Source organism: Dermochelys coriacea, chromosome 11, assembly GCF_009764565.3.
Source record: "Dermochelys coriacea isolate rDerCor1 chromosome 11, rDerCor1.pri.v4, whole genome shotgun sequence".
NCBI lineage: Eukaryota > Metazoa > Chordata > Testudines > Dermochelyidae > Dermochelys > Dermochelys coriacea.
The window spans coordinates 48,655,694-48,672,702 of record NC_050078.2 but is presented as its reverse complement, the minus strand read 5'-3'; the positions used below and the strand labels follow the sequence as shown (position 1 = coordinate 48,672,702).

The window sequence follows — 17,009 nt, the reverse complement described above, 5'->3', positions numbered from 1 at the left end:
TGAGACTGTAACACACCTAACTACACCCATCATCCCCTGACTGTAACACACCCAGCAAACCCCAGTAACCTCTGTGACACTGTAACTTACCGAGCTAATGCTGTCCCCTCCCCTGAGATGGTAACCTCCAGCAACCCGCAGAAGACTAACACACACACACCAACCCCCATCACCCCACACTCAATGAGATTGTAGCACACATACACAGAGCAATCTCCTGCATCCTCTGTAGCAGACACTCAGAAACCCGTATGACCTCATACCCCTGCGAGACTAACTAACACACACACACAGAGCAATCCCCACCCCCTTGTAACACACACAGCAAACTCTATCGTGAGACTGTAACACACATACAGCAACCTCTCTCCCTTATACGCTGGGAGACCAACACACACAATACCACCATGCATTGTTCCCAATTCCACAGTTTAAGCAGTAACATATCAAAACCGTTGAAAATACAGCAGCTGTCTGCCCACCAACACGCAAGTACACCGCAAATGTGTGCGAGAGAGGGTTTGAGTTATGCAAGAGGGAGGAGATGTGCGAGGCATATTAAATAATGGAAGATCAGGGCGATGGTGCCAGTGATCCTACTACATCCCCCCCAAAAAAAGCTTGCATCAGAAACTGCACATTCAATGAAAACTGGCTAAACAAAATAGACTACAAAGACCGGCTGGCAAAATGTGCTGATAAAATAAACACCTGTTTGTTATCAATGATGTTCACAGTCTTATCTATATGTGTTACTAGATACTGTAAGTGACTGTTGAAGGGGGAGTTGCGAAGTTTCCTTGTGGTTGGGATTACATCTAGGTTTACCCTTCCGCCCCCACATGAGATGACCCTACCTACACCCCCTCCCCCAGGAGACTAACACCCACAACAGCCTCTCCCACACCCAAGACTAACATGCACAGCAAACTGCCACCCCCAGAAACTGTAACACACATACACCACCACGTACACCGCGAGTAAGGTGGCCAACCCTCCAGGATTGTCCTGGAGTCTCCAGGAATTAACAGATATAGACCCAGATCTTGCAAGTGAATCCACTCTTTAACCCATGTGAAGCGTCACTGACTTCAGTGGAACTCCACATGGGCCCAGGATTCCACTCATGTAGATCTGCTTGCAGGATCAAGACCATGGACTTTTAGGACAAAATAAATCCTACTGAGCCTTGAGAACATTGCTGACATTACTGATAATATGCTTGAGATATGCTTTCTGTTTTAGCTTTTGATAAAAGCTCCTACTTAGGTTAGTTTGCCAAAAACATACATATATGAGACACTAATACAATGGTCACCATTTAAAAATATCAATACCTACTGCTTAATATAATTAAATTACTGTGACATTTCCTAAACCCATTGTAGGAAATACTGCAAGTCAAGTTACCGGTGCCCAAAGGTAGGCATGTTATATACTTATAACAAACCTCTCAGCTCTCCCTCATTTTACATACACTTAACCCATCCAAATCCTGTATTATTTCATTTGTACCGCAAATTAAGAAATCAGAAATGTTGAATCATGAAACCAACAATATTGCCTGTGGTAAAGAAATTAATCTTTTAATGCTTTTCACACCTATTTATTCTTGGATTTCTCACTTTGAGTTGTTTGTCAGTTATGAGAGCTGGCAGGATAATGATGAGACAAAGAACTTTAAAGAAAAGATTACTAATTGTTCAACCATCCTGCCTCTTTTAGGTATCTCAGCTTCAACATTCTGTTTTTGGTACTGCTTCTTTATGTCATCTCCATCTTATGTTTTAAACTAGTTTATATTACTGGTTTGAATGGGTGTAAATGAGGGCAATATTTTGTCCTTGTTCTGAAAAGAAGTGTACACAACATTGTGGGTTTTAAGTCTGTAACCATATTCTGGGGCTTACAGAGAGTGGACAGCTTCAGGGGAGTGCACATTGGAACAGCACCCTTTGAAAAAGTAAACTCTTTTTTGAGCAGGCCTAATTATTCTGTGCGTTGCACGAGATAAAGAGGAAGAGGTAAGTTTCCCCCTCCTGTTTTGGAGACTAGTACCACTGAAAGCTCCAGCAGGAAGCACTTTATTTATTCTTAAGGAGGCTTGTGGCTGGCCCCTGAACAGGATGCAAGGGAAGAGAAGGCTCCTTACTGTCTGGCTAACCCACAGAATTCAGTAAAAACCTGTTTGCCTTGCAAGATCAACTTAAGAACAAAAACAGAGGCACTTTGTTATAAGAACAGTTTATTATCTAGATTTTACAACCAGCTAGAATGGGTAAAGATTGGACTTGGTATTAAAGTAGATGGGGGTAACTTTATTATCTGAGCCTGCATTTTATTTTATTTTTTCTATTGCTATTTCCACAGACTGTTCAATGAAAACCTACCATTCTGTTCTATCTGATATTTCAAACAAACCAGAACTTGTTTGATCGTTTTCTCACCACTCCCAGGGAAAAATGTGTCCTTGGGCCAAATCATCTCTGAAGTCAATGGAAGAATATCAGGGGAAAAGCTGGTCTGTTAGCAACTTGATGTCTGGACCAACAAGTGTAACAGTCCATTGAGACTAAAAAGCCGAAGAATTAACTGTGCGGGAAATGAATTTACCCTCCCCTCATACATAGATCTTTAAATTCAGAAACGACAGTTTAAGGTATGTTCTGCCAGCACATTTGTTACAGTATAACCACACAGATAGTTGCATGCATTTCTCTCATTTTATCATTTGTGATCATTTATGCTTCCATTTGCCTTTTTACTGCACTCTTGGTACTTGTGAAGCTGCTCCATGAAGCCAGGATTTGGACAGATAGCAGGTCTTGCATTTTTCACCCAAGAAAATGCTCTAGCAAAATTGAGTCCTTCTGAATTAATTAGAAAACCAATGATGATTGCGGCAGCACGAGAAACTCCTGCATTACAGTGAACCAGCACCACTCTATCCTTCAAAAGAAAATGAAACACATTAGTCATTTGAGATACTGTATTACTATCTATTATATAGGCAGTGACAGATTTCATATATCATTTCCTACTGTTTATTTTGGTTTATTAAAAGCACCTTGTCTAGCTCTAAGCAATTGTATAAATATCAATAGCTACAAACAAGGATAAAGTGCCCTAAACAAAAAACTTTACGGACCAAAGCTGCTTCACAACAGCCAAGTAATAACACAAGTAGCCTCTTTTGAAGGTAAGAACCTCCCATTCTATACTAAGATCCTGCAATCAATTACACCTAAATCCCTCAAGCCATTCCTCTTCACTCCCTAAAATAGATTCCTTGCAGCTTGCCCCGAAAGTTAAGGGAAATTCGGGCTCTGTCAGACCAGTGGTGTTGTGGAGAGCAAGTCCCAGAGTCAAGGCTCCCACAGGGAGAATGCCCTGCCACCAGCCCTATCCCTTTTAAATTAAGGGGCTGCCAATTTCAACATGGATCTGATTTGTAGTGTGGAGAGGAACTTATCTATGTTTTGTAATCAGGCTAAAGACAAGGAAATGTGGCAAACTGTGATTGCAAAAACAGAGGCAAGAGTTTGAAAATCCTGCAGGTCCAGTCCCACACTTCCTTGCACACTCAACACTCATTCATTGTTATTATTTAATTGTATTATTGTCATGCCTCGGAGCCCCAGTCTTGGACCAGGACACGGTTGTGCTAAGCACAGTACAAACTGTGAGGACTCTGGGTAGGCAGGATCAGGCTCATGAATAGCTATGTCAAAACAGACCTTAAAGAAACATATGTAATGAATAGAAATAAATTTGCTATCTACTCTATTTTGTACTTTGATTAGGCATAAATGACTAGAGATAGACCCGAGGGGCAAAATTCTGACCCTGATCCAGATCTGAACTTCCCTCAAGTTCACAGGGATTCATTCTGGGAGTTGCGTTCAGGCTCATCTCTAATTAAATAATAATAACAAATAGTAATAATACTTCTTTTAAAACAGCCTGAACCTTGTCTGAACAACATTTTTGAACGTCCTGAACAACTTTTTAAAGATGTTGCTGTTCTGATAAAAATAGAGATTACTTAACAATTAAAAAGGAAGCCACCATCTAGAAAAATCACAGGAAATACTTTTTATCTTTGGAACTGATGGGAAACCTAAAGACTATCAAAGTTGTTGTAAAGCAAGAAAAAATAGTATTTACCTTACACAAACTTTGTGATGCCTGCATCTTAGTCTGTGACCTGGCAAGAGGTCCAGTCATATGAAATATCTCATTTCCATTGAGAAAAATCACTAGCACCATTTGCTGAATGAAGATACTGAAACTGTGACAGACCTCTTGAAAGTATACATTGAGAAAAATCACTAGCACCATTTGCTGAATGAAGATACTGAAACTGTGACAGACCTCTTGAAAGTATACATATATTCTTAATCTATATTCTAAATACCCAAAGGCCTGATTTGACAGCCCCTAATGTGTAATAAGTCAATGAAAGTTTCACTGGGGAAATAAGACCTTGTAAATGGCAAGGTTCCCATCCAGAAATTCAGGTTTCAGAGTAGCAGCCGTGTTAGTCTGTATTCGCAAAAAAGAAAAGGAGTACTTGTGGCGCCTTAGAGACTAACAAATTTATTTGAGCATAAGCTTTCGTGAGCTACAGCTCACTTCATCGGATGCAGTGAGCTATAGCTCACAAAAGCTTATGCTCAAATAAATTTGTTAGTCTCTAAGGTGCCACAAGTACTTCTTTTCTTTTTTGCATCCAGAAATTATTATTATTATTATAGTATCACCTAAGAGTCCCAATCAAGATTAGGACTTTATTGTGCTAGATGCTGTACACACAGAGTAAAATTAGTCCCCATTTCAAAGAGCATACAAAACAGATCAAGTGTGGGAGAAAGGAATAATTATCCCCGCTGTACAGGTGGTGAATTGAGACCAGAGAGATTAAGTGACTTGCCCAAGCTTACACAGCAAGCCTATGGAACAGCTGGGAATGTAATCTAAATCTCCTAAGTCACAGTCTACTGCCTTAACACCAAGACCATTCTTCCTCTCAACAAAATGCACATCCTCTTTACATTGTCTGCAGTCTTGATTAACTTCTTCATATTCACAGGAGTTCACTTCATGGTCATGCACTGTAGCAGTGTGGCAAGCAGCTATTTTTAAAAGATATACCTGTAAACGCACTGTGGGAATGTCAATGGCAAAACATATATGAGATTGCTCTTTAAGAAAGATTTTATGAGATTTAAAACCCTTTATTTTATTGCTAATGAAACAATTGTTTTCTGTTCCAGTGTGCCCAGTCACAATTCAAATTAAACACTAAAAACCGATAGGCCACATTCTGGTCTCAGTTACACCACTGTAAATTAGGAGTAATCTTATTGATTTAGTGGAGTTATTCCAGATCTACACCAGTGTAACTGAGATCACTATTTAACACAAGGCTTTGAGGAAGTTATCAGGAATTAAGTTGGTAAAAATAAACAATGAAAAGGGGTAAAATATAAACCAAAAACAAAAAATCAGATTAATTTTTGCTAAATCTCTGTAATTTCTTTTAGAGTCTGCATTTAACTGATGCATCATTGAAGGGATTCAGTTTTTTCTTCTTTGTGCTAATACTCTATTTTATTAGGTCACATTGCTATGCAGTTTCCTTTTCATGAGAGCTATGCTGCACACTGCAACAAATCAGATGGCTACATGCGTGGACTAGAACCAAGAACTTAAATATGAACAAACATATGCAAAATCATTAATCCACATTTCATGATGGGCCACCTTATTCTTCCTCGCTATAACTCTACCGCCTGTTTGAACTTGGCACATTAGTCTTATTAATTTTACATTCAATAGGAATGCAGCATAAATGTGAAAAACAGAACAATTCATATCTGCAATCTGAACTGGTTTATAAGGGTACAATCCCATGTTCCTTTCAGCCCAATTCTCTCCTAACCCTGCAATTTTCACTGCTGAATTTCCTTGGAATTTTTCAAGTAGGAAAGCACAGATTGCTCCTTTCAGGAGAAGCTATGGTTCCACATGTATCTTCAGGCCAAGCAGCTGGAGGAGATGGCCTTACTGGGGATGAGAAGCTGGGACAAAGGCATAGGGACTCTACATGGCCTATGATAGATCCCTGGAGAACTACCATGTCTGAGGGTGGGTCCTCTTATATGACAGATAAGGCAATTTCCTGAAATATCTTTGGGAGATCTTACTCAATTAATTTTGCATAACTTTGGAGTCCATTGTATTATAAATACAAAGTTTATGTACTATTTTGGGATTGTATGCAACTTCTCTAGGGGGACACATGGTCAGGGTAAACCCTGGAAGTACAATTGTAAATATGTGGCAGACAAGAACAAACTTTTGGGACAAAGAACGTTAAAAGGGATTTCCTAGGTAACCTCTAAGGGGAGGTTTATGCAAATGTATCCACTCCAGTTATACACGAACACAGCCCTTTGAAGCTTTTCTTTGAAGTGCTTTGTCCTGAAACTGTGACAGACCTGATCACCTGTTACATGAGGACAAGAGAAGGGCCCAAACTGTATAAAGGAGAGAATCAATGATTTATGGGTGTGCTTGTTCTGAGCTAAGAGTTGCTATGAACTGCAACAACAGAAAAATCCCTTGGTAAGATTTGAAGGATTACATGGATGGCACCTGCCAGAGCCCTTGTTACAGCTGTGATTTTATCTGGTGTGTTTATTGGCATTCATGTAGATTCTTTTCCTGTTTTTAATATATTTTCTCAGTAATGCTTTCACCTTTAGAATAAACATGCTTACTTAGAGAGGGCCATGTGGTAACTTCTAACTGTGAGCAACTACACTGTTTATAGCCTCTGAGGAGAAAGCAAAGCAGGCCTGTTTAGGCAAACTGGCTTGCTGGGGAACTCACCATGTAGGCAGGAAACTGTGCTGTCTGGAAAAACTCTGGTCAGGAGGGAGAGAAAAATGGATACCTATCCAAGAGAAGTAACAGCTAAGGAGGCAGGAGCCTTTACTAGATGCCCTTTCTGGACCGCAAAGGGGAAATACAGGTAAAGTTGCACTGAATTGCGACTCACTACCTTTTTCTTGCGGGGAACCTACCTCCCCAATGCAACAATGTGGAGAGATCTTCACGAGGGAACCATGGCTGAAATCTCCTCCCCAAAACCCCTGCAGGACAGGACTGATCTGGGCTAATAAACTTTTGAGCAGTCTTAAATTTTAAGTTATAGATAGTAGTTATTAAATAAAAATATCACACAAAGACATTTAAATATAAGTCCTATCACACTGTTAATCAAAGGATGGACTTCACATGGGTCACCTAATGTGCTTTTGAAAGTCTGCTCACTTATTTCAGTGCCTAGTTGGGAGTTGAGCTCTTGAAAAATCTGCCCCAGCTATGGGTGCTGAAGTCTCTTGGTAATCTGATCCCATTTGCACCAAGAACACAATAGACCTCAGTGTTTATTAGTTTGGGATACTCAGGCCTTTCTTACTAGCTGTCAGTGAATTTATGAACAGTGCAGTGTTTGTTTATATCCTCTAACCCAGAAATTCTTAACCTTTTCCTGGTGTCTATTTTAACACAGAGTTCCTCATGGTCCACATTCCCTTTCATTAAGGCTCCCATTAATCTCCCCTCCCGCAGGTGACCAAACAATATCTCTTTAGCAATTACAGCAATTGCTTATGTAGAAAAGAAATAATAGGAGTTTCTAACATATTTTTAGCTATCTCTCAGTGCTGTTTTGCTGCTAAAAGTAGGAGGATCCAGCACCATGTGACCAGCCAGCTCTCTGCAGACTACCAGCAAGTGCTCCATGGATCACAGTTTGTTCTAATCCAGTTCTCTCCAACCTTTTTACGCCCAAGATCACTTTTTGAATCTAAGGGTAGCTTATGATCTACCCCGCCCCGTCCCCAAAGCCCCACCCCGCTCACTCCATCTGCCCATCTCTCCGTCGCTCGCTCTCCCCCACCCTCATTCACTTTCATCAGGCCTGGGCAGGGGATTGGGGTTTGGGAGGGGGGCAGGCTCTGGGCTGGGACTGAGGGGTTCAGTGTGAGAGGGGGATCTGAGCTGAGCCTGGGGCAGGGGGTTGGGTGCAGGAGGGGGTTTGGGGTGCTAGAAGGGGGCATGGGGTGCTGGCTCCAGAAGGGGGCTCAGGGATAGGGGTTGGGGTACAGCCTCCCACTGGGCAGCACTTATCTCCGGTGGCTCCCGGTCGGTGGCGGGCACAGCAAGGCTAAGACAGGCTCCCTACCTGCCCCGGCCCCACACTGCTCCCAGAAGGGGCCAACAAGCCCCTGCGGCCCCTGGGGTGGGGAAGGCGGGGGGCACGTGGCTCCACATGCCGCCCCTCTCTGCAAGCACAGCCCCGCAGCTCTCCCGGCCAATGGGAACTGCGGGGGCAGTGCTTGCAGGCAGGAGCAGCGCTTCGAGGGAGACCCCACCACCACCCTCCACGCCCCCAGGGCCACAGAGCTGCAGTGGCCACTTTTGGGAGCGGTGTGGGGCCAGGGTAGCCTTAGCGCCTGCCACACTGAGCTGCCACCGGAGATCACAATCAATCGCGATTGACCGGTTGGTGACCACTGTTCTAATCTAATCAAAATCTAATCTCCTGGCAGTCTAGCACACAAACATTTTGCAGTATAAAAATATTAGTATTGCCATGAAAGGCTTTATAAGAATACCTCTGATTATAGAGAAGTAATTGGAAAATTAACTTCTGAAGTGGAGCAGTGACACTAAGCTGGCAAGTCTCATTTAAGAATGAAATGGAAATCGTAACTGGAAACCTGAAGGCGGTCATTAAGTGACACCTCGTTTCAGGTAACTTGTAAATGATATGTCAGAAAGAAAGAACACTATGTGACACAAAAGCAGATGGGGCAATGTTACCTTCCTTCATCCTAAGCTATGTAAATAATGAACATGATAGATCTGGTGGAATAATTTAGAACCAGGTTTGACTGTCAAGGCATTTTCTCTTCTTGCACTGTTAAAGTCAATGGCCTGTATGAAATATAGTAATTCAACATGTAACTGTTAGAGAGAACTTTGATTATCTGTAGAGCCTACCAAGCTTTTTAATAATTCTGGCATGAGATGCAAAATCTTTTTTTTTCCCCCTCTCTACCCTGACATTGCCTTAATTCTTGTAGAAAAAGGAATCAACCTAAAACACAGCAAAATTCTGTTCCCAGACTTGCTTTGTAGATCTCAGTTCTGATTTCCTGGTCTCACATTCTCTAGAAATGAGATCAGTTCAGTGCATGTACACAGAACAGAATATCAGAAATGAAAGCTGCCATGCAGCTCTGAGAGTTTTGTCCTATTTTCTACTTTTGTTCTTTTACAGGAATGTTGACATGCAGTTAGACACTGATTCAGTAAAGCAGTTAAACACAAGCTTATATCTATCCCTGTTCAGTAAATATTTGCTGAACAGGGATGGTTTGCAGTTACTAACGTGTGCTCTAACTATTTTTATGTTGATTTCATAGTTTAGTGTGTTTCACCTTTAAGGGTGGGTTCAAGGGACAGTAGCAGGCTGAAGTATCCCTGACAACTGGAAGAAGCCAGCAAAACCCTACTGATTTCCAGGGACACTGCCAAACTCCCTGCTTCTTCTCTGTATGTCAAAACACTGCCTCCCTAATGGATGAATTCTGGAAACTCTACAATGGGAAGAGTGCTTCCGCCGACGTGCACAAGCTGAAATTGTGGAAAAGCAGCATCGCTTGCCCCATAACCTCAGCCATGCAGAACACAATACCATCCATAGCCTCAGAAACAACTCTGACATCATAATCAAAAAGGCTGACAAAGGAGGTGCTGTCATCATCATGAATAGGTCGGAGTATGAACAAGAGGCTACTAGGCAGCTCTCCAACACCACTTTCTACAAGCCATTACCCTCTGATCCCACTGAGAGTTACCAAAAGAAACTACAGCATTTGCTCAAGAAACTCCCTGAAAAAGCACAAGAACAAATCTGCACAAACACACCCCTAGAACCCCAACCTGGGGTATTCTATCTGCTACCCAAGATCCATAAACCTGGAAATCCTGGACGCCCCATCATCTCAGGCATTGGCACCCTGACAGCACGATTGTCTGGCTATGTAGACTCTCTCCTCAGGCCCTACGTTACCAGCACTCCCAGCTATCTTCGAGACACCACTGACTTCCTGAGGAAACTACAGTCCATTGGTGATCTTCCTAAAAACACCATCCTAGCCACTATGGATGTGGAAGCCCTCTACACCAACATTCCACACAAAGATGGGCTACAAGCCGTCAGGAACAGTATCCCCGATAATGTCACGGCTAACCTGGTGGCTGAACTTTGTGACTTTGTCCTCACCCATAACTATTTCACATTTGGGGACAATGTATACCTTCAAGTCAGCGGCACTGCGATGGGTACCCACATGGCCCCACAGTATGCCAACATTTTTATGGCTGACTTAGAACAACGCTTCCTCAGCTCTCGTCCCCTAATGCCCCTACTCTACTTGCCCTACATTGATGACATCTTCATCATCTGGACCCATGGAAAAGAAGTCCTTGAGGAATTTCACCAGGATTTCAACAATTTCCATCCCACCATCAACCTCAGCCTGGACCAGTCCACACAAGAGAGCCACTTCCTGGACACTACGGTGCTAATAAGCAATGGTCACATAAACACCACCCTATATCGGAAACCTACTGACCGCTATTCCTACCTACATGCCTCTAGCTTTCATCCAGATCATACCACACGATCCATTGTCTACAGCCAAGCTCTACGCTATAACCGCATTTGCTCCAACCCCTCAGACAGAGACAAACACCTACAAGATCTCTATCATGCATTCCTACAACTACAATACCACCTGCTGAAGTGAAGAAACAGATTGACAGAGCCAGAAGAGTACCCAGAAGTCACCTACTACAGGACAGGCCCAACAAAGAAAATAACAGAACGCCACTAGCCATCACCTTCAGCCCCCAACTAAAACCTCTCCAACGCATCATCAAGGATCTACAACCTATCCTGAAGGACGACCCATCACTCTCACAGATCTTGGGAGACAGGCCAGTCCTTGCTTACAGACAGCCCCCCAATCTGAAGCAAATACTCACCAGCAACCACACACCACACAACAGAACCACCAACCCAGGAACCTATCCTTGCAACAAAGCCCGTTGCCAACTCTGTCCACATATCTATTTAGGGGACACCATCATAGGGCCTAATCACATCAGCCACACTATCAGAGGCTCGTTCACTTGCGCATCTACCAATGTGATATATGCCATCATGTGCCAGCAATGCCCCTCTGCCATGTACATTGCTCAAACTGGACAGTCTCTACGTAAAAGAATGAATGGACACAAATCAGACGTCAAGAATTATAACATTCAAAAACCAGTTGGAGAACACTTCAATGTCTCTGGTCACTCAATTACAGACCTAAGAGTGGCTATCCTTCAGCAAAAAAGCTTCAAAAACAGACTCCAACGAGAGACTGCTGAATTGGAATTAATTTGCAAACTGGATACAATTAATTTAGGCTTGAATAGAGACTGGGAATGGATGAGTCATTACACAAAGTAAAACTATTTCCCCATGTTATTTCTCCCCCCCCCACCCCACCCCACCCCCCACTGTTCCTCAGATATTCTTGTTAACTGCTGGAAATAGCCTACCTTGCTTGTCACCATGAAAGGTTTTCCTCCTTTCCCCCCCCTGCTGCTGGTGATGGCTTATCTTAAGTGATCACTCTCCTTACAGTGTGTATGATAAACCCATTGTTTCATGTTCTCTGTGTGTGTATATCAATCTCCCCTCTGTTTTTTCCATCAAATGCATCCGATGAAGTGAGCTATAGCTCACGAAAGCTTATGCTCTAATAAATTTGTTAGTCTCTAAGGTGCCACAAGTACTCCTTTTCTTTTTGCGAATACAGACTAACACGGCTGCTACTCTGAAACCTACAATGGGAAGCTTATAGAGCTTTCTTTTTCCCCCTGCAGGTTTTACTCCTGGAAGAGGGATCTGGACCTATGTTAGACTTGCTTATTAAAAAGTCCCTTATTGCTCTAGATCAAATTAAGACATACTGCATTAAAAAAAAATCTAGTAGATAATAGTAAACAATATTTGATCACTCTAAGAAAAGCATGATGGATGGGTTGTTGGTTTTTTTTTTAACCAAAGGAAATTGTTCTGAGTTATTGCCACATACCCAGGATAACTAATACTATGAAATATTGATTTACCAGCATCTTGGCTTGCTCAATAAATTCAAAACATTCTGGGAAATATGATGTGATGTCAGTCTCAGGGAGATCCAGTATAGAAATGTTCTTGTATATAAAGTCATTGGGGAAGGCATTTTCAACTCCATATGCCACATTTAGGACATGAGTAACCTAAGCCAAAAAAAGGTAGTTTATGAAGACAACAAGCAAAATGGACAAGAACAAAAATAGCATTATCCATTAAGTAGACATCAGTTGGAATATCAAATAGTAGTACTCAATTTTATTCAGACATTCTGTCTGTGTTTCTGACTTGACTATCTTTTTCAATCTATTTAAGATTTTATCAAGTGTTAAAATGTATAAAGCGGCATTTCAGTTTTCTTCAGTCCATCTTAACAAAAGAAGAATTACGCATTAGGGTAATAATGATGTTTCAAGTAGATAACTTCTGAAAATGAACATTTGAGAAGTTGTTGTTGCTACCGGTTAAAGTCTGCATCTTAGATTATCTAGTTCCTTTCACAAAGAAGGCACCCAAAATCCTTTGCAAACTACTTATAGGAATCCCCTCACTTATCACTGAAACATAGCCACCTCTGGGGTGGAATGAACCTACTATTTAATAGTGCATAGCCACAGTATGCAACAGATAATGAAATAATATGAAGAATTCCATATCCAATAAACTACTAAGGGAATTTTTAGGCTGGTAGAATCTGAATAACCAAATTGAATTTGGCAAGACTGACACCTTGTAGAAAGGAGCCATGGGATATTGAATGACTATGATTAGGCAAAACATCCCAGCTGAATGTGGAGAGGGGCCCAAATTAAATTAAGACTGTGAGGGTTTTCTGCTCTCTGGGTGCGCTGACTGGTGCTCTACCAAATCTTTGCCTGCTAGCAATATTAGGCACTCTGGGGAAAGATCTGGTCAATAGGCCTTCACCCTCATGCTGAATCATATGATGGAAGAGCTACTGCTTCCGCTCACAGGGATGAAGAGAGAATATCTGTTCGGCAGGGTATGAAGAGAGAATATCTGTTGCCCTCACCTTAACTACACCAGCTAGCGTAAGGGTTTTAAACAAAAGAGGGGGATAGCAGAGCACAGGAGAAGAATAGAAGAGAAAATTAGAGGGATAAGAGTATAAATGTAGCGGGTGCTCCAAATATATTAGCCAGCCCTACAGCTGAGGAGGCAACACCTCCATCAGCAAGCTGTCCCCTAGATTTATGCTGGGACATTGGAGAACTGGTTAACAGTGCACTTATTGAGTCACCAGCATTGTTTACTGGAGCATGAGGCCTCATGGTGCAGCAGGTACAGACTAGGCAGGACAGGGAAAAGGTGGCCTTATGCCATTTTTGCACTGTCTGAATTCTGCCCTGGCTGGAGATTACTCGAAGTTATGGCAAGGTGGCAGAAGGCTATCCATACAGTCCCTATACTACCAGGGTATTGCCCTGCAGCAAGGGAATCCACCTGGAGTACATTCCACTCTCATTAGACCAGGAGAGATCTAGAAAGGGACCAAAGTTGGGGAAAGACTCAGGACCATGTGTTCCCCCCCCACACACACACACACTTGAACATCTCCCATACAAACACTGAGCAGGCTCATTGACCCTGCTTAGTATCTGAGGACTGATGAAAACACAGTTTGAGATGCATATAATCTGTTCTATAATAAATCAAACTTTAAACAACAGCTAATCTTGACATTTCATGTTTCTTGTGAAACCCACGAACACCCATCACAATTGTGTGCATGGATCAGATGCAAGCTTTTGAGTAGCAACCTCATTAAACTAGTTATAACATTTTTAAAGGGAAAAGTCAGAAAACTAACATTCTCTAATGATTAAAAAAGCATTCTCACTAGCAAGTGTTAAATATAAGACAGTCTATAGTTATTGTTAGGCAGTTTGTTACCCCATATTTTTTCATTGTCTCCAGATCCTGAGCAGCATCTTGTGATCCTGTAAAGAGAAGGGACTCATTATCACACTATTTCCATAGAGCTGTCAAAATAGAAACAGACAAAGCAAATATCCTACTTAATTTTAAAACAAGTTAGTTATTTGTTTTCCCCTGGGGACAATGAGTTATTTTAAACATGCAATCTAAATATGTTTACATTGTGAACAGTGACTTCTCATCCGAGTTTAATAAATCCAACTTTCCATCTGCTTAACCGGATAAAACAACGTGAGCAGAAACACAAGAGGGCAAGCATGAAGAAAGTCATATTTCAGTATGAATGCAAAGATAGCAGTCTCTTGCAACTTGATCCTGAGCACTTTATGAAACGTGTATCGGCGTCAACTCCAACTGACTTTCGTGGGAGCCAAGCACCCCTGGTTGGTGCTCAGGACCGTGCAGGAGCAGGCATTTAACAGGGATGCAAATTTAAATTCAAACAGGCACTCACCTAGCAGCAACCAGGGCTTAATAACGCCAACCTGCAGGTCCGAGCTAAGGTCCTGAACGTAACCACAACCGAACCCATCGCTTGGCTCTGCTTCTTCCACCACCTGCACTCGGGCATCTTTCCATGTCTCTGTAATTCTCTTCCCCGTTAAAGTTGTTACCCTTGTGCATTGCTTCTTAAGATTTTTCTTGGAGAAGTTTCTGATTTCCTGAGTAAGTGCGTGCATTACATGAGCAGGCAACTTCCAGCTAGCAAGTAACGCAGGCAGACCGAGCAGCCTGTAATTCCTCCCAGTGACGCCGCTCTCCTTCTCGCTAGCCTATGGCACAGTCTGCAGCGAAAGGGCAGGCTCCTTGCGGCTTGGAGTGGGCAGGGGCTACCACCTTCAGCCTCAGTTTTCCAAAAAGCCTGTGCAAGACAGCTTTTGATTGGTCATACAAAAGCGTTCCCCTATTGGTTTACAGTCTCTGCTTCCTGTCAGCTAGTTTTCAATCCGTAGCACTCGGGGCACCAATGAAAAATAGCTCTGTGCAATCATTATGTTTTCATCTGGCCACGCTGGATACTTGTCTGTATTCTAGTTGTGTTTGATTAGTTGACTGTGTCCACTGCTACAGAAGTGGATCTCCCCTCTGTTTTTCCACCAAATGCATCCGATGAAGTGAGCTGTAGCTCACCAAAGCTTATGCTCTAATAAATTTGTTAGTCTCCAAGGTGCCACAAGTCCTCCTTTTCTTTTTGCGAATACAGACTAACACGGCTGCTACTCTGAAACCTGCTACAGAAGTGTTATTTGTAAAATAATTGGGGAAGCTGTCAAACTGGATTGTGATTTATAATTTGTTTTAATTTAAAATATTTTCAGATGAAATCAAGGGCTTGTCCACATTCCAAGTCCACAGGCCTGGAGGCTGAACTTGACTATTTACCTGTGTTACAGAAAGGTGGGCAACAGAGCTGGTTGGGAAGTGATTTCTTTCTCTGTGAAAAATGTAAGAGAATGGGTTGACAGCAATGGAGTGTGCCTTGCACCTGGAAAAGAATGTGAACCAGTCACTCCTTGATCTGTACAAGCTGGCAACTGACAAGAATGACCCTCATTTGTGTGACTTCATTGAAACTCACTGGGGAGAAAATCATTGGGTTGAAACTTTTCTACAAAATCGTTCAGGTTTTCACTGCAAAACTTTTCTTCCCTGGGTTTTGGCAACAGAAAACTATTTTTAACAAATTAGTTTTCAGCAACATAAAGCCAAAAACTTTGGGGCAATTGAGCAACATTTTTTTATTTTAGTGGAAACTAGTCTGACTAACTGAAATGTTTCAGGTTTTGGTTGCTGGAGTTTGCGGTTCTTTGTTTTCCAGGAGAAACTCAACCAATTTCTTAAAAAATAGCCATTTCATGCAGAAATTTCCTTTTAGATAAAAGCCGCATTTTTTGTCCAATGAAAATTTTTGACCAGGTATGTGTGTGAGCTTCCCCATACTGCCTCATGAGTCTGTCATCTGCCTGCTTTTAGAATACCATTTTGTTTTGGGGAGTGAAATACATCCACCCTGATTGTATTGGCCCTGTCAACTCTGGTTCTCCACTTGTGAGGTAACTCCCTTCTCTTCATTTGTAAGTATAACAATGCCTGCATCTGTAATTTCCACTCCATGCATCTGAAGAAGTGGGTTTTTCACCCATGAAAGCTTATGCCCAAATAAATCTGTTAGTCTTTAAGGTGCCATCGGACTCCTTGTTGTTTTTGTGGGTACAGACTAACACAGCTACCCCCTGATACTTGAAATTTTGTTTAAGTTGCTGTTGCTGTAAATGATTGGCTGGAGATATATGTTTTGCTTGTATGCCCTGACTGCTAAGATGTGCGTCCAGGTAATTTGTATAATTTAGGAGAGAAGTTCTTTATGACAGTGTGTGGCCAAGGATGGTGCAAAAAAAATAAATAAATCTTGCAGAAACTACTAGTGTTAATTTGCAGTGTAACCTGGTATCTGAACCATAATAATTTAAACAGAAAGAAAGGGAGTACTTGTGGCACCTTAGAGACTAACACATTTATTTGAGCATAAGCTTTCGTGAGCTACAGCTCACTTCATCGGATGCATTCGATGAAGTGAGCTGTAGCTCACGAAAGCTTATGCTCAAATAAATGTGTTAGTCTCTAAGGTGCCACAAGTACTCCTTTTCTTTTTGCGAATACAGACTAACACGGCTGCTACTCTAAATTTAAACAGAGTCTTCACTGCAGCTCCAACTATAGTAATTGGAAAAATCCCATGGCTGCAGGAAAGAAATCCCTAAGAACCAAAATG

The 17,009-nt window shown here is 42.0% G+C and overlaps 1 protein-coding gene across 1 annotated transcript; it reads right to left on the bottom strand.

Moving 5' to 3' along the window:
* Positions 1–2,228: 2,228 nt before the first annotated feature.
* DUSP19 (dual specificity phosphatase 19) lies at positions 2,229–15,099 on the bottom strand. Its single transcript, XM_038421766.2, has 4 exons — positions 14,691–15,099; positions 14,192–14,238; positions 12,271–12,423; positions 2,229–2,949 (listed from the first exon to the last, which is right to left on the bottom strand). The coding sequence occupies exons 1-4, from the start codon at positions 14,914–14,916 to the stop codon at positions 2,728–2,730; spliced, it is 648 nt and encodes a 215-aa protein (XP_038277694.1). The 5' UTR covers positions 14,917–15,099; the 3' UTR covers positions 2,229–2,727.
* Between the last annotated feature and the right edge of the window lie 1,910 nt (positions 15,100–17,009).

What these genes read in the sequence shown, in the direction of transcription:
- DUSP19 (XM_038421766.2), bottom strand. Translation starts at nt 14,916, where the DNA reads ATGCACGCACTTACTCAGGAAATCAGAAACTTCTCCAAGAAAAATCTT. An exon ending in TAAGCCCTGGTTGCTGCTAG is followed by an intron (nt 14,239 to 14,690) that starts GTGAGTGCCTGT and finishes TTCTCTTTACAG; the next exon opens with GATCACAAGATGCTGCTCAG. An exon ending in AGACAATGAAAAAATATGGG is followed by an intron (nt 12,424 to 14,191) that starts GTAACAAACTGC and finishes TTTTTGGCTTAG; the next exon opens with GTTACTCATGTCCTAAATGT.